The following is a 21263-nucleotide window of genomic DNA, read 5'->3' as shown; positions in this document are numbered from 1 at the left end:
AAAGGCAAGAGATTATGAAGAATAAGGAGCAACAGTTAAACTGACAGATATGTAAAAGTTTTCGTTATCCAATAACAAAGGGAAAGGTTCTCACTAAGACATGGCTTATGGTTGACAATAAAGTCATGTGATGGGTGACGTTCCATAGATTTAGAGTTCATACCACAATATGCTGTATTTTTGTCTTGAAATTAACAAAGTGTCGACACAAAACTTGTAACAGCTTTAAAAAAAAAACAACCCAACCCCCCCCCCTCCAAAAAAAAAAACAAAAAAAACTACCACTGTAAAACTGAAGACAAAAAGGCATCATGGAGGACACAAGCTGGTGTTTCAGGCGACCCCTGACGGATCCCAGCAGTACTTATGTCCACAGTCCAAAGCTGACAGTCTGTCCATGTCTGCGTCGCTCAGTGTAAAGTCAAAAAGTCTGGCGTTCTCCTGTATTCGGTCTGCGTTTGATGACTTTGGGAGCACAGCGACACCCTGCTGCACCGCCCACCGCAGCAGCACCTGAGGAGAGGGACAGAAGAACCTTAAAATGTTTGCAATAAAAACAAAGGTATACCCAAGATAGCAGAGCGAGTGGGCTCACTTGTGCGGGGGTGCGTTGGCACTGCTTTGCCACCTCCAGGACCACAGGGTCAGTAACCAGATCTCCTTGGCCTAAGGAGGAATATGCTTGGAAACAGACTCCATACTCCTCACAAACACTCTTCAGCTCTGCTTGGCACAGACGTGGGTGAAACTCTACCTGAAGAACACAAAAAAAACCGTGAGATTTCAAACAGCTGCTAATGTCTTTCACTGTCCTCCATTCAAACTCCTGCACTGTACCTGTAGAACTGCAAGGGGGACTTTGCAGCTCTGCATTAGTTCTCTCATGTGAGCCACTGTATAGTTGGACACTCCAATGGCCTTCAGCTTCCCCTGGCCATGCAGCTCCTCCAGCGTGGCCCAACTCTGAGCTCGGTTTCCTGGGATCAAATATTTATTAGGACCTCATCTCTGCCGTTACTCAATGCCTGCTATGTTGCAGTGGAGGAATGAGAGAAGACAGCTTGAATGGGTTTTGTGCAGTTAGTGCAGCAATGAAATATAGATCACTCGAAACACCTGGAAAAAAAAAAAGTGGAGTCTACCTGGGTTGCTCTGATCAGCCACTGCTAGACCCTGCGTGCCAGGCCAGTGAATCAAATAGAGGTCAATGTAACCCAAGTCCAGCTGAGACAGGCTGTGAAGGGCACCTTCCATAGCCCGCTCACCCTGATCCTTAGGGCCCAGCTTACTGAAACACAGGAAGAGAAACAGGGATCTGAATGAGCAGCGCAACACCTCAAGTCAGCTTTAGAAGCCCCAATGTGTTCTCTTAGAAATCATGTGTCAACTTATGCTTTAGAAGCCTGTGCATCACCTGGTTATGAACACATCCTGTCTGGTCAAGCCATGCTTGTGCAGGAGCTCCCTCAGGGATCGGCCCATGTCGGCTTCATTCCGGTAGACGGCTGCACTATCAAAGGCCCGGTAACCCGCAGCCAGGGCGGCATCCACGGCGCGATACACTTCTTCAGAGCCGTGCAACTTGTAAGTCCCCAACCCCAGGAGGGGCATTTGAACCCCAGTATTCAGGGTAACAGAGGAGGTGGTGGTGGACGACATCCTGGACTGCAAGGCCCTTCTTTACTTTGCACCCTGTTAGGAATAACTGGTTTGCCAAGCTCTATCAAAGACGGATAGAGAAAGTGAGTTTAGCTGGTTTTCTGCTGCCCTTTGCCCCATTTTGTGTGTTACATCACTGGAAAATTGCTTGAAAGCACTTCCTTAAACTTGGTAACAATACAGATTTTATCTTGTTCCACTAGAGACTTTTTGGTGCTTCTCTAACGCAAAATAAGAAAGGCAAGCAACACGAAGATGTAAACTAACATCACTAATTTAGCTGGTCACAGTGTATGAAGACTATGACACTTGAAGAGCACTTTTAATAATTTCTGTAGGCAGACACGTGGACATTACAATGCAGGAAGGGGACGGTATACTCTAATATATAAACAATTTTACGTGAAAAATATTTCCACCCCACCTTTTTTTCACCTCAAGTGACTTCTTTAGGAAAGGCGGTGCATACACTGGCAGTGTCCTCTCAAAGAAATTACTAACAAGTTATAAAGCAAAGGTAACTTCCAGCATGAGCACAGTTTCCTACTACTAGCTACCATATGTGGTCAGCTGACAGTCACGTGACAGTTGGGTCGGTTTTCGCCGTCACCATAGTGACACCTGCTCTGACACTGTGGATTGGAAGAAGACGTGAGGGATCCAACGAATCACAGCAGCCCGAGCGGCCGGAAGGCGGGAATATATCCTGCTCAGCAAATCTCGAGACGAATCAGACGTTTGATTGACGGATACAGATTTAACTGTTCACGGTCTGCTTGAGGTCGGAGATAACCCAGTGAACGAGGTAGCGAATTCGAGGTCGCAATTTTAAGCATTAGACAATACGGTAATTAAAAAAAAACTAAAGCGAGAAAGAAATTTTGTTTTTCTAACATATGTAAGGACAGTACTGCATGTGAAATCTGCCCTGTATAGCTATCTGAACATTTTCTCCCTGCTGTATTTCCTATTGAATCCTCACTATAACAATGAATACATGAATTGGCTAATTTTCTCATTTTATTTCCTAAGCTCATTTAGGTCGACTATGCCGTTGCAGGCCTTCTCATTTCCTCTCCCAGAAACTCGATTCTTTAAAGCAGGGAGTTTCATCTACAAGTTCACGATCAGAGGAGGCTCCAGCTACAGGCAAGGCAGTGTTATACACAGTGTTTCGTACTCAGGCTCTAGTTTATATGTGTACATCTCAGAAAAATGAAAGGAAGGCTTTTTAATCAGAGTATAGCTTAATATTAGCTAAACTTCAGCAATATTGATGTGGTCAGTTAAACAGCAGATGGGGTTGTTAATTAGTTTCAGCTGCTGCAGTGTTAATGGAATTAACTAAAGGTTCACAACAACTGGGCGACAATAAGACAACCCCCAACACAGCAACGGTGTTAGAGGGTGGACGTCACTGACATTTTTCCCCTCCTGATCGTTTGTCACTATTTTTTTTAACTAGTTTTGCATCTGGCTAGTATCACTGTCACTGCTGATAGCATGAGTTGATACCTGGACTCTACAAAAGTTTCACAGGTAGCGAGACTCCTCCAGGATGCCCCGACATTCTCGGGCTTGCATACAAGCACGTAGGGGCCATGCAAATTACTGGGTACCATTTTGAGTTGCTCCAATGAAATTTCGGCCCATTTTCAGAGTTTTTCGAGTTCAGTTACTCTCTAGGTTGATAATTTTCATTTTCAGGAAATTCTGCATGCTTTCATTCCTAATACACGACTCAGTCAATATCAGTATAGTTATCAAGCATCGTAGTCACAGTGAGAGACAACTGTAATGCTAAGCGCCTTTAAACCGAGCGTCTCTTTAGTCTTCTACTAAACAAGGCTTTGTTTGAGATCTGATGTGTTTTCAAAGTGTTCCTGTGATTTTTGTGATTAGTGCGTTTTGCCTCTCTTCAGTATAGAGAATGAACCAACATCACATCCCCACATAAAAAAGCAGAAATAAACATGGTAACAGTCGAATCCTAATTGTGTGCTAGTGAAGACTTTCTTGTTTGCTCGTTTCTTAGTAGTCTTTCTCCAAACCAGAATGAGCTTTACTAGCATTTTCAGCTATGAAATAATTTAACTGTGTCTAAGCCTGAGACGATTCCACTTCCACGTGTATGTCTTCAAAGCAGAGCAAACCTGCAGCACAGCTTCAAATCAGTACACGCGCTGCAGAGAAAGTAAGGATTCAGGTTGCACCTACCTTTTTTCTTCTTGCCACGTGGGACATCCCTTTTCCTTTGATAGTCTAAGTTCTTTAAAGCACTGTAAAATGTTTTCAATCCCCAAATCAGTTGGGGAAACAGCTGTGCTTCAAGCTTTGATGATTTCCGTGCTTTTAATGCCACTCTTTATAAGGGTTTCTGTTATATATCACGATATATGATTCCTGGCAGTTATTTTGATCAGCAAAAGAGAAACATATCTCACTGGAGCTGTATGTCTATATTCCAGGATAATGCCCCATAATAAAAGTCTGAGTGATCCTTGATTCTGCCTTAAAGCTATTTTCTGTTATTTAAAATACAACATACATGTTTTTTTTACACATTTAAAGCCCTGCAGCACTTAACCGTTTCTATTTCTGTCAGGACAACTTTAATCAAAATATTCTCACCACAGTGTGTCATATTTGGTCGTACAGTATGGCTCTGCTCTGGTGTCCACCCATACTCTATCAAAGCAGCAGCAGCAGCAGAACCTCAGTGGTAACAGAGGGGGTGGAGGTGGGTTGCAAAGAAGCTTGCAGTCATCGAAAACTATTCATGCTGAAATGGTTTAAATAGCACAGTTCGTATGGGAATTCCAAGCAGGATGGCCAGGTTGATAAAAAGCCTTTAGTGACGCGATAGATATTATATTTAACCTTACTGCTTTTGTAATAAGTTGACAACTTCTTTAAGAGAGAAACTTTATGTGAGCATCAAATGGGTGTGTCTCAACAGCCAACAGGATGTTATGGGAGAAGTCGCCTTCAATCAGGAATTAGAGGTAATTGTGGATCCTTCTCAGCACCCATGTGTTCTTTCACACACTGTTCTTTTTTAGATCCTCTTTTCATGTTTGTGCCTCTTCTTCTCTGTTTTAAGGAAATTATTAGAACCGTTCTTGGCAACCTGGATGACCTTCAGCCCTTCTCCTCCACCCATTACATCATCTTTCCTTGTATCCTTCACCTCTGCATCATCTCTGCGTTTAAGCGCCTTTCATCCCTCAATTTGACCCATTATTTCTCTACCTATGCTACTAAACTGATATAATACAGTCCATAGGTATGTAATAAGGATCACAGAAGTCAAAATGTGAATGGTAGCTCCTGCCTGGTGTATTTTGTTAACTGTAGCTGTCAGATAAGAAACAGTGGGAGAGTGTGTGCAAACATGATGAGATGAATCTGAGCATCTACCCTTTCACTCTTATCCTCTACCTGGAGAAAAACATGCAGAACGGTGAGGGCAGCTGCACGTCTGCTGGATATCTTGCAGCTTTAAAGCTGACGTACTAACATAACACACTATAAAGTAAAGGAAGCTTCAACTAAACTGACTTTCACCTTTTTTTTTTTTTTTTAATTATGTTTTAAGGACAGAATCTGGGAAGAGAGATTTAATTCGTCACCCTTATTTATCTTTTTGTGTCATCAAAAGCAAGATGCAAGCAGAGGCATGGACGAATACTTTATAGAGGTTTAGCAGTTTTCTATTCTTTATTTTATGCCACCTTGTTGCTTCTCCTCTGTCCATCTCTTAAGGATGACTCCACTTCATCTGACAGATAAAATATGTCAAATGGCCCATAAAATATAACAATACATCATAACACAGCTATATTGTGCAATACCTAATATTAACTGTTTTCATTTAAAATTATGGCTCCAAAACAAAAAAATTCTTTCCCTGTTGGTTTACACCTGCCTTCTTTATAACTCATCTTTAAGACACGAGGAAATAAGGGAAGGAATCAAAGAGAGAAAATCTTGGGAAATGAGAACAATGATCAAGGATAGTGTTCAGGGATGATGATATCTCATGTCAGTTTATTTGTGTTCTTTCAGGGTCTCAATCAGTGGAGGTGAGTGGATTATTATGTTACTCACAAGAGTACACGAGAGAATGTTTACATTTTATATTCAAACTATTAAACAAAGAAATATATGTTGCTGTGGTTAGTGCCGAAAAGTTCTGCTCTGAACACATAGTTTAAAGTTAAAATCAGTGACTAGATGAAAGGTTGTATGATGTTTTCCTTATAATATAATAGAGTGCAATCAGGTAATACAACAGTACAGTCGAGCTGGGAAGTCATTGAAGCGTCTTTCTGTAGGAGAATGATGTAAGGCAGCACATCCCTTCCATTCCTGAGCCTCAGTTAAAGAGAGATTCACCACTAGAGGAGGCCATACTAAAGGACTTAATCAATGACACGGAGGCCGAAAACAGGGTGGCAGTGACTGGGTGAGTGTTCTCTCTCTACATACATCTCTCACAAACTGCATTTGCTCCATTTGTAACATTTAAAATTGTCTTTGAAAATGTAAAAATTGCATATCTTCAACACTCACCTGGTTCTCTTGTGACAAGTTTTATGCTAATGGAAAACAGCAGAAGTTGCACTTGGTTTGAAGTGAAATGGTGAGCTAGTTGAAGGTGGCGAGAGAGCAGACACATAGTTAGCTACTCCCCTAAGTTGGGCATAATAAACCCACCACATACTTTAACAGGCCAAATAAACGTGAGATGATGGGTGGTGGGAATGAACAAAGAAGTAGAAAAACGAACCGGCAGCAATACAAAGCTGTGGTACAACCTGGAATCGTCTTGGAAAGCGAAGATGGCACAACAGAAGAAGTGGACCGCCAAGTTCACAACGAGACACTCCGAGTTTGGCTTGCTACAATCGGTAGAGACATAAAAGACCTTACGCAAGAGCTAAAAACCGAACTAAGCACTTTGAAAGGCAAACTGAAAAGAGAGTTAAAAGAAGAAATTGGTGCTCTTCAGCAGAAACTTGAGCGCGAGCCAACTGAGCATGTAAACAAACTATAGACGTAGAAGGTGAGCCTCACTGAAGCCCGGATGCACATAGCAGATGGAGTTTTATCTTCAAAGCTGATGTTCGAAGCAGGAAAAATGAAAAAGCGTAACGATTTGAGTGAGTCTAACAAGGACCAAACTGTGATGGCTGGATTACTGGGTCAGAACGTCTCCAAAACTGCTGCTCTTGTAGGGTGTTTCCGTCTGCAATGGTCAGTATCTATTAAAGTGGTCCAAAGAAGAAACAGTGGTGAAACAGAGACAGGGTCATGAATGGCCAAGGTTCGTGGGGAGGCTGGCCTGTGTGGTACGATCCAACAGACGGGCTACTGTAGCTCAGATTGTGGGAAAAAGTTATTATTGGTTCTGATAGACAGTTGTCAGAATACACAGAGTATCACAGTTTGTTTGCATAACCACAGACCAGTCAGGGCAGAGCTTTAATCTCAATGTGTAACATACTGACGATGTGTCACACCCCTAGGTGTCACATAGTAACGAGAAAGGTACCCTTCCGTGTCCTTATCAAACGCTTTGTGTTGTCAATTGAATCCAATAGAAACATGCTGATAATTTGTCACAGTCATCGGTATGTTCCACGTTGGGATGAGAGCGTGTTGGTCAGGGTGTCCATGGTGGCCCCTGTCCACTACTGAAAGTACCAACAATGGGCATGTGAGGATCAGAACTAGACCACAGAGCATTAGGGCAAGTGGCATGGTCAGATTCCACAGCACACCTTCACGGGTCTGGTGAAGTCTGTGCCTCGACAGGTCAGGGCTGTTTTGGAACCCAAAGGGGGACAGATTTGACTGGACAATTTAAATCGGACCAACACAACAACAACAACAAAAAGCTGTCCAGTTCTGCTTCCTCTAAATTAGATCCAGCTCTAGATTTAAAACCAATGCAAACTGCAGAATAACATTGTTCTAATCCTGACTTCATGGATTAATCCGTTTGCTCCCTGTACATTTTATAATTGATTTTAAGATAATAATAACTTCTAAAGCACGCCCGGACCTGCCCTCTGCTTCATCTGAGCCAGTCACAGCGTTAGATCCACGGATGGAGCCTTTCCAAAGTCAAGTTTTCAGTCTGAAGGTCATCATCCTTTTTCAATTGGGGCCTTAGAAGAGGACATAAAGCTTGTAGAGTCAGTTCCTTTAAGGACTTGCTTTTTATGTGATGACATCTTTTATCGCCCTTTTTCTCACTTTTTTTCTATTGATTAACATATTTTAGTCTTCTGGTGTATTCCTTTTTTATTTAATCGTTATAATTATTATTGTTATGATGATTATTATTATATAGGATCGGCTCATAGCTGACATACTTTTGGCTATCTGGAGGACTGCACCGATGCACATCTTGTAGCTTCTGTATTGGCTCTGTGTACACGCAGAGCTCGACAAAGGGTCACCCAGTGGGGGCCTTAACCCTCGTTTAGATTTACTCTATTTCAGGTGAAATAAGGTGACTGAGTCACTGAGGTGACTGACATAGGTAAACTTTCTCGGAAAGAAGCCAGTGCATATTTTTGTGTTCTCCTTCGGAGTCCATTTATGTTGCTGTTATAAGACGATGCGAACAATAAGAGGACACTTGTTCATACAAGTATTATACACGCACAGTTTAGGGATCAAAATCAGTGTCCTTGCTCATAAAATCACTAAGTCATTCATTTTGACGACCACTTTGTTTCACACACACAAACGCACGCTTCAGTGGTTCTTGCAGTTATGAAACAGGCAAGAGGCGCCACCTCAATCACTCTGACAGTCAGATCAGTGGGGCGAAAATTATTATTTGAAATGTGTGCACACACATAAACAAGGTCTCGTGTTCCATCTAGTTTGTTTTAACTTATGTAAACAGAAGTGTCTCCTTTTTAAAACTCAGGAAACACACACACACCCTGCAAACGGCACAGCCTCAAGCTTCAGAACCAATTCACAGGAAATAAAATTTCACTGAGATTTTTAAGCCTAGTCTTGAAAGTAGAGATAGTGTCTGTCTCCCGAATCCAAACTGGAAGCTGGTTCCACAGAAGAGGGGCCTGAAAACTGAAGGCTCTGCCTCCCATTCTACTTTTAAATACTCTAGGAACAACAAGTAGGCCTGCAGAGCGAGAGCGAAGTGCTCTAATAGGGTGATATGGTACTACAAGGTCATTAAGATAAGATGGGGCCTGATTATTTAAGACCTTGTATGTGAGGAGCAGGATTTTGAATTCAATTCTGGATTTAACAGGAAGCCAATGAAGGGAAGCCAAAACAGGAGAAATATGCTCTCTCTTTCTAGTCCCTGTCAGGACTCTTGCTGCAGCATTTTGGATTAACTGAAGGAGGGAGTTTTTAGGACTTCCTGATAAAAATGAATTACATCTCTACTGTTTTCCTGTGAAGCAGGATCAGTTATAGTTAGGCTCTCAATTGTATTTTTAACACAAGCCACCATTGGTTCACTTTTCTCTTTTCTGGGCCTTGACTCTAAATGATGGTTATTTTCAAGCCTCTATGTATCTGGATTTAGAAGTTCTTGTTTTTTGCACACAAATCATATAAGCACTGCTGTTTTTAAGATTTCTGGCCAATCGGAAGCTTTCTGAACCAGAAAGTTTCCTTAGTCACAAGAAAAAATGAATAGTTTAGTGCCCTTAAGGGCGCTTGTAGAGTTTCTTTGTACTTGCTCACTGACCTAATATAGTGTGGATGGCAGATTATGTTAGATCTAAAGATGTACAAGGATATTTCATGGAAGGTTGGCTTTTTTTTTGACATGTACTATTTTGATAAGCAGACACTTGATCCAGTATAAGGAAGCAGTTAATGATGAAGCTTATGCGCAAATTTCATACACAACTGGCATTGTGTAGTTATTTGCTCACATGGCAAAGTACTTCCACTACATTTCTCCCACTGTAATCTACACACTTCCATGTGAGACCCTCGCTAACTCGGTTGTACTGGCTCCCATCAATTTCAGGGTCCACTTTAAGATGCTGTTTTTAACTTTTAGAACTCTGCATGGACAAGCACCAGCATCTTAAAGTGGACATTTACATCCATACATCCCTAGCAGGTGGTTGTGAACAGGGCCTGCCTGCTGTGAACTAAAGGAGGCAGAGCCTTTGCAACAGTGGTGTCATGGTCCTCGGTCGTTGACCCAGCATTTTGTGTTTCATTTTGGTGTCATCTTATGTTTTGTGTTAATTCTTATTTTATATTAGGGCTTAGGGTTTGGGTCTTGTGTTTAGTGCTTTAGTGTTCTCCCTCCTGTGATCTGTTCGTGTCCCTGAGTTTGTCTTTGTGAATTTCCTGTTTTACTTTGAAGGTCTGTTATCACTGTGTCAGCTTGTGTTTTCCTGTCGTCTTGTGAATTAGCATCTGCTGTGCTTCCCTCCTGTGTGCCATTACCTGATTACCTTTTGTGTGTACATATCGTGGGTGTCAGTCTGTGCTCCTTGTCGGTTCGTCTGTGTAACCTGTGTCATTCTGCGTCTTGTGGTCATCTCTACGCCACACTCTGATCTTCCTTCCCAGCTCTTCATCCCCTGCATACCTCCTTACGTTTTCCCCGGCTGTGACTTTGTGAGTTATGGTTTTGTTATTATTAGTTTTCCCCAGTTTAGGTTCATGTTTAGTTCTGCCCTCGTCTTTTGTTATCGAGCACTGTAAACAAACCTCACTCGCATCTCCACCACTGTCTGCAACTTGGGTCCTCATTCACTCCACCACGGCTGCTGCCCCAGCTGTGACAAGTGGCCCCAGACTCTGGAGATCTCTCACATTGAGCCTGAGATCTGTGGTGTCTTTTAAAAAGCACCAAAAAAAAAAAACTTTTTAAACTTGCTTTTGGCAAATAGTTGGTTCTTATTTTGCTCTTTCTTTGTGTGTATTTTATTTATTTCTTGTCATTGACCTAGCAGATTAAAGTTCTTGGACTAACATGTTTTAACAGTAGGTTCTTTATTTGGCCGGACTTGGGTGGTGCTTTCTGTGAAAATAGTAGAACCTACTTAGAGAATGACAAAAGCTCTGATAGTTTGCTGCTACTGTCACAGTGTCAGAGTTTTTAAGAACTGTGCAGACTAGTTACAGTTAGTAGAAATGTAAAAGAAACTAGATGATCTAATAAATGACCAAAGATCTGCCATCAACGATGTGATTCCGGGTTCTGACTTATGGTGATAGAAGTTAGCTAGTTGCTGTGTGTCCCTTAATTTTTGAAAGCCAGCATTAAAGTGCAATACCACTCTCTACTATCTTGGATATGTATATACTAATATGAATACATTCATTTTTTTTAAGCAACATGGTGATCGTCAATATCCCCCCCCCCCAAAAAAAGTCTGCTGGGTTTTTTTTATGTGTGTAATTTGGTCATATTATCATATTTTAAAGACTGCTAGTTCGTTCGAGGCTGGGTGTCATGCCCAAGAAAAAAAATCCTTCAACAATCCCAAAATTTTATCCTGGGATCTGCAGGTAACTGTTGCAACTGTTGTGCCACCTTGCATGCGTCACCAATCACAAAGAAGCTGAACACAAATTTCAAAAGACCAGGCCTCAACGACAGAGATGTTTGCTGTAGTGAGACAGCTGCTCATCAGAAGAACCTCAAAGCAGCTGTAAAGCCAGTTGAAATTTTGATTGCTTGTTCCTCTGCCTCAGGGACTGGGTCAGGTACTTGCATTCACTGATCGTACTACGGTTTGTGAATAATAGCAAAAGCATTTAAAGGTTATGTAAGGCCTTGTTTCTAAAAACTGAAGTAGACATGGAATTGGACTTTTTAACAACATCCTAAGCAAATACGCAAAGGACTGAATGCTGATAGATGGGCTAGATTTAAATCCTATTTTGAATCCTCAAATGTATCACCTTAATCTGTGGAGCCACTATTTGCTTGTTAAAATAAAAAAATCAAAGGCGAACATTTTCCATTTGATGACAAAGGTATCGATCTGTGGTGGCCGAGCGAGCATAACGCACACTTAAACGATCACACCAACACACTTAAATCAGGACAATTATTGCCGAGGCAACCAAAACTGACTGACAGATCTTCTTGTATTTATAATAAAGTTCCTCAGATACTTGAAAGTTGTCTGTGTCTAAATTACAGCAAGTTGGACTTGGTCAGTGAGCACTCTCAGGGAAAGACCAAAGAAGATCCAGGACACGTTGACAAGGTGATCCTTTCCAGTTCGACGTTTTACTCGTAACTTCTGATCGATTCTCACACTCTTCCGTGTAAAATTGAAGCGTCAGTCATTGTTTAGAGTTACGATTCCAACGCTTCAAACTCTAATGTCAGTCTTGTAACACCCTTTCATTTCCTCTCTGACACACACACTCTTGTAGCATCTTTGTCTTTATTGCAGCCCGAGGCTAACATTAGCGCAGACAGGTAGGATAACTAGTGTCATTAAGGTTAATAATAGCATTACATCAGACACAGAACTCTGTAATTGTGTGCATGTGAGAGAGTGGTGATGTGCTTTCGTTTAATTAGCAGTAAAATCCAAAATTACCCCTCTCTCCGTTCCTTTCTCGTTCATGCCCTTTCATCTAACCTGATCCTCTGTTTCTACATTTGTCCACTCTGTCTTTTTCCACCTCTCGCTTCTGTTCCTTTTTTTCCCCTTCAGCATTTGTTTCAAGTGGAAAAAATGATTTAAACTTGTTATGTCAGCCCTTTGAGTTATTATTGTCTTAACGCTGAGAAGGAAGTGTCGATACAAGTCTGCAAGCTTTAAAAAGAATTATGTTCGAACGTTGTGGTCTTGATGATGTTAATGTACATACGAGCTTTAAGAGAAGGATGGCAAACATTTTTATGAAATTAATTTCAATTTAAACTAATGTTGACTGCAAATTTGTGGTTATTTTAAGGCCGTAGTTTGCTTTTTACATGTAGTTTTAGTAACCCAGGACTTGTCTGTGAAGGTTCTCAGTCATCCAGGTCATCGTAGTCAAAGGAGCTTGCAAAGAAAAGTGTCTGGACTTCTTTAAGTTGCTTGAAGACGTTTCACCTCTCATCCGAGAAGCTTCTTCAGTTCTAAGGTCAAATGGTGGGGAGTCCCAGATTTAAACCTAGTGGGAGTATCCCCTCGCAGAGGGACAAAAGGACCCCTGATGATCCTCTAATCGCCTGAGCCAAGGTGTGAAACTGGGTGTGGGTCCCAATCAGCCAGAGTTTCGGGTGAGCTCTTTGTGAAACCTGGCCCCACCTTATAATGCGAATTCCTGAGGTCAGATGGCCCAGGATGTGAGTGGGCGTTAAGGCGTCTTGGGAGGGATCTCAAAACTGGATTATAGATGGCAGACAGTTGGTGTGGTAAACCACCGCCTCTGTTCAAAGATGGTCGCTCACAGTGGACATAGATGGCTTCTTTCACTCCTCTCTGTTCAAAAATTGGATGCCAATGTTCACATTTTGGACAAAGAGGACAGATGGTTTGAAAGAGGAGTGAAAGAAGCCATCTATGTCCACTGTGAGCGACCATCTTTGAACAGAGGCAGTGGTTTACCACACCAACTGTCTGCCATCTATAATCCAGTTTTGAGTTCCCTCCCCAGACGCCTTAACGCCCAGTCCCATCCTGGGCCATCTGACCTCAGGAATTCGCATGATAAGGTGGGGCCAGGTTTCACAATGAACTCACCCGAAACTCTGGCTGATTGGGACCCACACCCAGTTTCACACCTTGGCTCAGGGGATTAGAGGATCATCAGGGGGTCCTTTTGTCCCTCTTTGGGGACGATACTCCCACTAGGTTTAAATCTGGGACTCTCCACCATTTGACCTTAGAACTGAAGAAGCTTCTAGGATGAGAGGTGAAACGTCTTCAAGCAACTTAAAGAAGTCCAGACGCTTTTCTTTGCAAGCTCCTTTGAATAACCCAGGACTTCACTTACTGAAAGAATTTTGTGGTCGCATTTGGCTGTTTCTGTTCACCGAAACAGCCAAATGTGCACTTGCTGGTCACCTTATTACTGTTCAGTAAACCTTGCTACTATCAGTTTGGCTCAGCTTTTGCCTTCAGAACTACCTTAATTTCTCATTACACAGATTCAACAAGGTGCTGGAAAGATTCCTCAGAGATTTTTCTCTGAGTCTTTCACATGACAGCATCACATAGTTGCTACACATTTGTTTGCTGAACATCTGTGATGTAAGTCTCCTGTTCCGCCAGATCCCAAATCTACTCTATTGGATTGATCTGGTGACTGTGGAGGCCATACGAGTACAAAGAACTCATTGTCATGTTCAAGAAACCAGGTTGAGATGGTTTGAGCTTTGTGACGTGTTGCGTTATCATGCTGGGAGTAGGCATCAGACGATTGGCTCACTGTGGTTGTGTACCAATGGATGTGGTCAGCAACAGAATTCAGAGAGGCTGTGGCGTTTAAATAATGCTAAAGTAGTACTACGAGACCCAAAGAGTACCAATTGTGTACCACTAACACCAACTTGAGCCATTCATATAAGGCTGGAGGGATCTATACTTTTATGTTTTTACACCACATTCAGACCAAGTTGAATTTTGCTGCAGAAATCAGACTCATCAGACCAGACAACATTTTTCCAATCTTCAATTGTCCAGTTATGGTGACCTCATGAATTGTACCCTCAGTTTCCCATTATTAGCTTACAGGAGTGGTACCTGGTGGGGTCTTCTGCTGCTATAACCCATCTGTTTTAAGGTTCCACATGTTTAGCTTGAACTTCAGCAGGTTGTCTGGACCATGTATTCACGTCTAAAGCCATTGAGCGATGCAATGTGATTGGTTGGTTACATATTTGAGTTAACAAGAGTTGAAAAAGTGCACATAACAAGTTGGCTGTTGAATGGACCACTGAAAACCTCATACTGGCTTAGTTAATGCATCTCTTCCTATGCCCTTTTGTGGCTCTGTCCTGGTCAATTCACATACTTGAACATTTTAGATTTGTTTTGGGGGTATTTGGGTTTTTTATGCTTTTTGGGGTTATATCACCATATGGGAAAAGTGGTGAAAACAAGTTATAGCAGGTGTGTGTTATTTATCTATATTTTCTTCTCTTTTTTAAATAAAAGCAGCCTGAGATAGTACTGCAGGAGCAGGGGACACCTGTGAGACCAGGATTTCTGAAGCAGCTGACCAGGTCAGTATGACAGTGCAGTGCCAACACCATCAGTAGAGTTTTTCCTTGAATGCTGCAGGCAGACACAGCAGGGTAACAGTCAGACAGTTAATTGATTTTTTACACCCAGGGGAGAAACAAGAGCTGATTTGTACGGTCGATCTGCTGATAAAATAAGATGTCAAAGATTACAATGGGTTGGGAAGTCCCACTCTGCAGGAATGCTGTAATTCCTGTGCATGTAAGCACAGAAATTACAGTATTCCTGCGAAATGCCTGCTCACAGTCGCCCGATGTCCTTAGGCATATCAAGGACTGACATGAGCATGTTCTGAACGAGCATGCCAAACCATTTAACAAGTCTTTTCGTGGTGGTAATGAAATACGGTAGCAGCTCTGTGGACTGAGCCCAAGAACCCTGTCTTAATGTTATCAAATGTGCATTTCGTTCACTGCAACAATCTCTAAAAGTCTTTGTTTTTTTTCTTTGCAGCCATGTCTTCCCTTTCTCATTGTTCGTCAAAGATCCAGAGAATTAGAAAAGCATTTCCTCAGTAATATTACCAACTGAATTGTTTATTGATATGATGCGTGTACAGTGAGTCAGTGATGAATGAGGTTCATAGGAGCACAAACTCACTCAACATTTATCACTTAATTCAAGGCTGAATTTAAAGTTAAGCTTAGGGATAGAGGTTGTGGTTAGGCATGTTATGTGACCGCTTAAGTTTATTTGTGCGTGGTTGTTAAGAAAAAAAAAATAGAAAATTCACAGAAATTATTTTAAAGTTGCAGAATAGAAATTTATTGACATACAGTTTCATTACAAATTACACAGTGCATTGTTCCTCTTTTTCATTTCCAACATTCTTTGGTTTCATCAATAGATATTATTTACAAAATGACTTTAGTTCAGATTCTTAAATATAAATAAATTGTGTACATTCTTTGGTCTCATGACTGTGATTAGTGGTTACTACAAGAATGACATTCCTCATATATTTGAGCTTTACGTTGTTTCCAAAGACGGTATTTCAACTTTTTTGTTAATCGAAGTCAACAAAGACATGACTCGACTGTTTTATCGACTGCTATGTTTTCATTCATTTTATATTAAAGTCATTCTAAATCTGACTTTCGGTTCCTGCGAGTTTGATTATATCTGTGTCCTGACACTTGCTACTGAGTCACAAAGTGTGATGAAAGATGATTGAATTATGAAGTGTTTGCCAAGCCTCAAAGCCCCGAGGCAACACTATAAAAATGTTTAGTTTGTGTGCAGTGTGTGTGTGACAGAATGGTTTCTACAGCCTAAACTCAAAGCATGTCAATCAAGTTTCTCTTACATCACATTTTACACAAAAAAACTAACAGCACATTAAAAAGCGTGAATTTTTCATCCAGTAATAAAGTAGTTAGATCTGTAGCCAGAGAATTTACTGTCTACAATTTCAGGGTGTCGTGGTCATTAGTACGTTTAGTACTGCCGGGAGCTTTTCTATTTTGGATCTCTTGTTATTTCATTTCCTGTTATGCTCATTTTCGATCTTGGACTTTACTAGAGTAGCTTTGCATGAATCACATATCAGATTAATCTTTAATTATCTAATACTGAGCCTTGGTGCAGCCCCTCAGCTCTTCTGCTGTCAGAAATAAGTCGTTTTAGCTCCTCCCCCTCACCTCAGGCTCACTTTGTTCTGATTGGCTGTCTGTCTTAAACAAAAGATTTGAATTGTGTGCTATATATGTAAACTATATATATGTTTATAGCCAAAACTCTGTGCTTCTGATGACCATATTAAGGATGAGTTTAATTAATATGAGCGTCCACCACTAAAGCAAAGTATATATATTTCACAAAATTAAGGGAAAGCATAATAGGTCCACTTTAGTGAAGGAGGCCCTGCTATGAAAGTACCATATTACAATGTCAGTTAAAGTTAATTTTGTTCAAACAAGCCAAAATGGACAGAAAAAGAAAAGTTGTCAGTATTTTACTGCCTACACTGTAACCTGGTTTCTCATTGTGGTTAACATTAGTATGCAGTATAATATCATTGTGTATCAATAGCGTGATTTGCGGCACATGTCACAGCGACACGCCTTCGCTGTCAGGATCTCTATTTCGTCATGGTGACGACCCTGCGGGCAGTCCAGGCGAACTTTGACCTAAGTGAAGAGAAGCCAAAGAAAATGAACAACAGTAAAAATGAAGCAGTAGTTGCTCCTATAATTGTTTCCTCAACATCTCCCACCTCTTACCTTGGCGTCCTTGCTAATGGTGCAGCATCGTGAAGTGGAAGTGATGTTGTGGGTGAAGTTGGAGGCCATCAGTACTGAGTATCTGGATGGAAAGGCACTGGACTCACAGTAGCCCACGCAGGCGTAGACCAGATGGGTGCCTTTACATGTGCCGCGACGGTCACTGCGGATGGTCACGTTGAAGGCTGGAGGAGGGGGAAAAGTACAGGTTTGCAGATCCATGCAGGAATTTAAGACTAACCAGTAGCTCACTCCCAAAGAATCATGGTCTTTGATATGCATTCCCACTAAGTCCAAGAGTGCTTAGTTATGTCCCACTGTCATACAATGAAATGCATAAGAGTTCTCAATGTGTACATTTTCTCACCACTAGATATCAGTAGATTGCAGATTCCAATCAACTGAGTTCTGTTTTCTTACCTCTCCCAATTCAAGGCAAGGCAAGTTTATTTGTATAGCACAATTCAACAACAAGGTGATTCAAAGTGCTTTACAGAGACATTAGAAACAAGAACAAATAAAAAGCATGATTTAAAATTGAATAAAACAAGCAAATAAACTAACTAACTAATTAACAAACAAACAAACAAACAAACAACAGTATATAAAAGCAAAACAGATAAAATCAGAACAGTAGATAAAATCAGTAGTTAAATGTAAGTTTTGAAATTTAAGCTTAAAGTGTGGATTTGGTGCTTTATTCAAATGCAGCTGAGAACAGGTGAGTCTTCAACCTGGATTTAAATAAACTGAGTGTTTCAGCTGATCTGAGGCTTTCTGGGAGTTTGTTCCAGATATAAGGAGCATAAAAGCTGAATGCAGCTTCTCCGTGTCTGGTTCTGACTCTGGGAACTGATAAAAGACCGGATCCAGATGACCTGAGGGATCTGGATGGTTCATACTGGGTCAGGAGGTCATTGATGTATTTTGGTCCTAAACCATTCAGAGCTTTATAGACCAGCATCAGAACTTTAAAGTCTATCCTCTGACGGACAGGCAGCCAGTGTAAGGACCTCAGAGCTGGACTGATGTGGTCCACTTTTTTGGTCTTAGTGAGGACTCGAGCAGCAGAGTTCTGAATGAGCTGTAGTTGTCTGACTGATTTTTTAGGTAGACCTGTAAAGATGCTGTTACAGTAATCAAGCCTACTAAAGATGAATGCATGGACTAGTTTTTCCAGGTCCTGTTGAGACATCAGATCTTTTATCCTTGATATATTCTTGAGGTGATAGTAAGCTGACTTTGTTATTGTCTTAATGTGTTTTTCTAAGTTTAGGTCTGCATCCATCACTACACCCAAATTTCTCGCCTGGTTTGTGGTTTTTAGATGTATAGATTGAAGTTCTCTGGTGACCTGTAATCGTTTTTCTTTGGCGCCAAAGACTATTACCTCAGTTTTGTTTTTGTTTAGCTGGAGAAAATTGTGGCACAACCAGTCATTGATTTCCTCAATGCATTTACCAAGAGCCTGTACAGGGCCTCGGTCTCCTGGTGACATTGTGATATATATTTGTGTGTCATCTGCATAGCTGTGATAGTTTATTTTGTTGTTGTTTATAATCTGTGCCAGTGGGAGCATGTAGATGTTAAACAGAAGGGGTCCCAAGATGGAACCTTGGGGAACTCCACATGTGATACTTGTCTGCTCAGATTCAAGTGCATAGTCCTTGCTACGGTGGCTGCTGTAGGACAAACGGCCAAAAAAACACTCAATTTAGACTGAGCTGATCCGTTTGGACTGAATCCATCCGGGAGTTTTTCCCTATCTGTGGAAGGCTGCCATTTCCACATTTCACCTCACCTGCCAATGCCATGTGAAAAGTGTCCAACTTTATTTACACTGGGAGACGGTATAAAATTTGTGAACAAAAATTTGTGAAAATCATCCCATACAAATCATCATTCTTGCTTCTGAAGAATATTACTGTGGTGATTTGTGAGGATATGCTAAACTTTGCCACCCTTAACTACTGTACTGTCTATTAGCTATTGTTAGCCTCTATCAGCTACTATTTGCTGACAATAATAAAACTTTCTTTGAAGTGACACTGGTGCACTTTGGCGCTTAGTGAATTAGCACTAATATGTTGTGAGAATGTAATGGACACTCAAGCTTAGCATTAGCTGGCGTAATGCTTTGGTGTACTGCAAATGTGGTGGGTCTCTGGCTACATGGTGGAGCACGGTGGTTTCCACCAACTTCAGACCAGTTCCTATGTATTTTTAATGCATGAATTATAAGTTTATGAGAAGGCAGCATTGGGCTGCTCCCAAGTAACCTTAGGTAAATACTGAACCCTAAGTTGCTCCCCAGTGCGTCCATCAGTGTGGGAATGTTAGACAGAAAGCACTTAGGTAGAAAAGGTATAGAAAACAAGTGCATATATGAATGAATGAATAAATGAGACATGTTGTATAAAGCATTTTGAGTGCAGTTAATAGAAGAGCACTATATAAGAACTAGTCCATTTACCTTTTATTACATACCCTCCCCCCCCCCCCCCCCCAAAAAAAAAAAAAATGCTGAGTGTACTTTTTAAGTCCACAATGAAAATGTCAAAATGATATTTTGACCTGGGACAGCCTGGCGTCCTGTAGAGTGTACCCAGCTCATGCTATGGCAGCTGGGATAAACTCCAGAACCCCGCGGGGCCGCTGAATTGGATAAGTGGAAGAAAGTGGATGTATGATACTTTGACAAGTACATACAAATTGATTGTGGGACTATTATTTCTCGGTCATGTTTATAAATACAAAAGCCTATAAGTCAGTTTAAATCAGACCTCAGTCTCTGAGGTTATTCATCCATGAAAAAGTAAAATACGTTAAAATAAAAAAGATCCAAACCACAATTATGAAAAGTATGGTTTGGCACTGTCAGGATAATGCTGCTAGAATAGGACATAATTTAAGTCTGTGAGGATTTAATGCTAAAAGCTAACTTTGAACAAAAAAGTATATCTAAGTGGACACTGCAGCAACACCGAACTGTTTCCATTCTGGTTGGTGAACCTATATTTGAAGAAAAACACCCAAAATTTGGTTCCTGTTTGGTTTACAGTTTGGAAAGGGGCTACAGTGTCTGCTGAGAAACAGCCCACACTGGAAGAGGTTTGGGAATTGAATATCGCATAAAACTGTGCAGCCAAAGGTGGGGTAATTTCCGTAGTATGAGCATACTGAATCCGCGAATCATCTGTGAATTTCTTCTGGTTACCTCTTCCACAAACTTTAGACCTGGAAACTGAACTATACAGTTCAAAACTTACGGTAAAGGTGACAGCCTGGGGTGAGGACATCGGAGCTCCAACCAATAGAAGAGGAGAGCAGCAGGAGTGAGATCACTGGTAGGGCCAGCAGGCAGAGATGTGAGGTCATGCACAGCGACATCTGAATGGTTCAAACAGAGGGATACGTTAAATGTTGCTACAAGAACCCAGGAAAGAGAAAAAGTGCTTTGTCCCCAGCTTTTAAGGAAATCATGCAAAATGCACAGGGCCAGTGGTTTCCGATCCTTGGCGCAATAAATCAGAGCAGCCTCAGGACGGCTCAGAATGATTATTGCTGCACAAAAGAGTTTTTCAGCTTTGTCTTATTTTATTGCCTGGTTTCCTGTAAAATCTTGGAGAGTTTAGCCGAGCAGGCATTGTTTGGTTTTGAAGAACATGCCAAAAAAAAAGTTGGAGCCAGTCATTACGTCACTTAAATCAGATTTGCATTTGGTCTTCTGGGCCATGAAGAAGCCACGATGCCTTTTTTAAAATCTTCTCAGGATGAACTTTCCCCTCAAATGAATGGCCTCCTGAGAGCCTCCTGCTCTTTCTGCCAAGGTGGTTTCCCATCCTGCATGTCTGCCTGTGTGTCACTCGGTTGAGTAACGGCTGATGTGAATAAAGACAACACTGTCTCTATCTTTACAGTCTGCTTCATTTAACAGGTACCCGCTGACGCACGCACGCACTCCGTTTAAGTTCACAGAACGTACACAGCCACAAATATATATGTCAAGCGCACACGCAGACGAACACAAGTCGCGATCGATGAGCCTGAACATCGTAGGTTTGACGTACCCACCAACTTCACCCACACGTGTGCAAACAATAAAGTCACGCTGCTGACCCCTGCCTCTAAATTTGCAGCTCTTTCCAGCTCTACTTCC

The 21263-nt window shown here is 41.4% G+C and overlaps 3 protein-coding genes across 5 annotated transcripts; 1 reads left to right on the top strand and 2 right to left on the bottom strand.

Annotated features, from left to right (window-relative positions):
• Positions 1-33: 33 nt before the first annotated feature.
• On the bottom strand, positions 34-2242 carry LOC308395236 (putative oxidoreductase YtbE). The gene is made up of 6 exons (XM_080880002.1): positions 2084-2242; positions 1415-1720; positions 1143-1288; positions 838-977; positions 596-754; positions 34-513 (listed from the first exon to the last, which is right to left on the bottom strand). The coding sequence occupies exons 2-6, from the start codon at positions 1657-1659 to the stop codon at positions 334-336; spliced, it is 870 nt and encodes a 289-aa protein (XP_080736128.1). The 5' UTR covers positions 1660-1720; positions 2084-2242; the 3' UTR covers positions 34-333.
• Positions 2243-2346: 104 nt separating this feature from the next.
• On the top strand, positions 2347-15976 carry majin (membrane anchored junction protein). 3 transcript variants are annotated; one of them, XM_080875917.1, is made up of 10 exons: positions 2347-2464; positions 2692-2808; positions 4619-4664; positions 4763-4838; positions 5024-5122; positions 5728-5744; positions 5997-6127; positions 11837-11903; positions 14799-14863; positions 15336-15976. In XM_080875917.1, the coding sequence occupies exons 2-10, from the start codon at positions 2708-2710 to the stop codon at positions 15379-15381; spliced, it is 648 nt and encodes a 215-aa protein (XP_080732043.1). In that variant the 5' UTR covers positions 2347-2464; positions 2692-2707; the 3' UTR covers positions 15382-15976. The 3 variants fall into 3 exon arrangements, with proteins under 3 accessions (XP_080732043.1, XP_080732041.1, XP_080732042.1); XM_080875915.1 differs by having other exon boundaries at positions 14796-14863; XM_080875916.1 differs by having other exon boundaries at positions 2386-2506; positions 14796-14863.
• Positions 15977-16906: 930 nt separating this feature from the next.
• gpha2 (glycoprotein hormone subunit alpha 2) lies at positions 16907-20494 on the bottom strand (the record flags this gene model as incomplete). Its single annotated transcript, XM_080895182.1, has 3 exons — positions 16907-17011; positions 17105-17289; positions 20374-20494. 3 exons carry the CDS (start codon positions 20492-20494, stop codon positions 16907-16909), a joined length of 411 nt encoding a protein of 136 aa, XP_080751308.1.
• Between the last annotated feature and the right edge of the window lie 769 nt (positions 20495-21263).

This window comes from Rhamphochromis sp. 'chilingali' (assembly GCF_963969265.1).
Source record: "Rhamphochromis sp. 'chilingali' genome assembly, chromosome: 1".
In the NCBI taxonomy this organism is placed as follows: domain Eukaryota; kingdom Metazoa; phylum Chordata; class Actinopteri; order Cichliformes; family Cichlidae; genus Rhamphochromis; species Rhamphochromis sp. 'chilingali'.
Note: the sequence above shows the minus strand (reverse complement) of the source record. Positions and strands in the feature narration are given on the sequence as shown.

Bases quoted from the DNA above. Each gene is read 5' to 3' on its own strand.
- majin (XM_080875915.1), top strand. From the start codon at position 2,708: ATGCCGTTGCAGGCCTTCTCATTTCCTCTCCCAGAAACTCGATTCTTT. The intron at 4,839-5,023 runs GTATCCTTCACC...TGTAGCTGTCAG, and splicing joins CCATTACATCATCTTTCCTT to ATAAGAAACAGTGGGAGAGT. The intron at 14,864-15,335 runs GTCAGTATGACA...TTTTCTTTGCAG, and splicing joins TTTCTGAAGCAGCTGACCAG to CCATGTCTTCCCTTTCTCAT.
- LOC308395236 (XM_080880002.1), bottom strand. From the start codon at position 1,659: ATGTCGTCCACCACCACCTCCTCTGTTACCCTGAATACTGGGGTTCAA. The intron at 1,289-1,414 runs GTGATGCACAGG...CCTGTGTTTCAG, and splicing joins CAGGATGTGTTCATAACCAG to TAAGCTGGGCCCTAAGGATC. The intron at 755-837 runs GTACAGTGCAGG...TGTGTTCTTCAG, and splicing joins TCCCCCTTGCAGTTCTACAG to GTAGAGTTTCACCCACGTCT.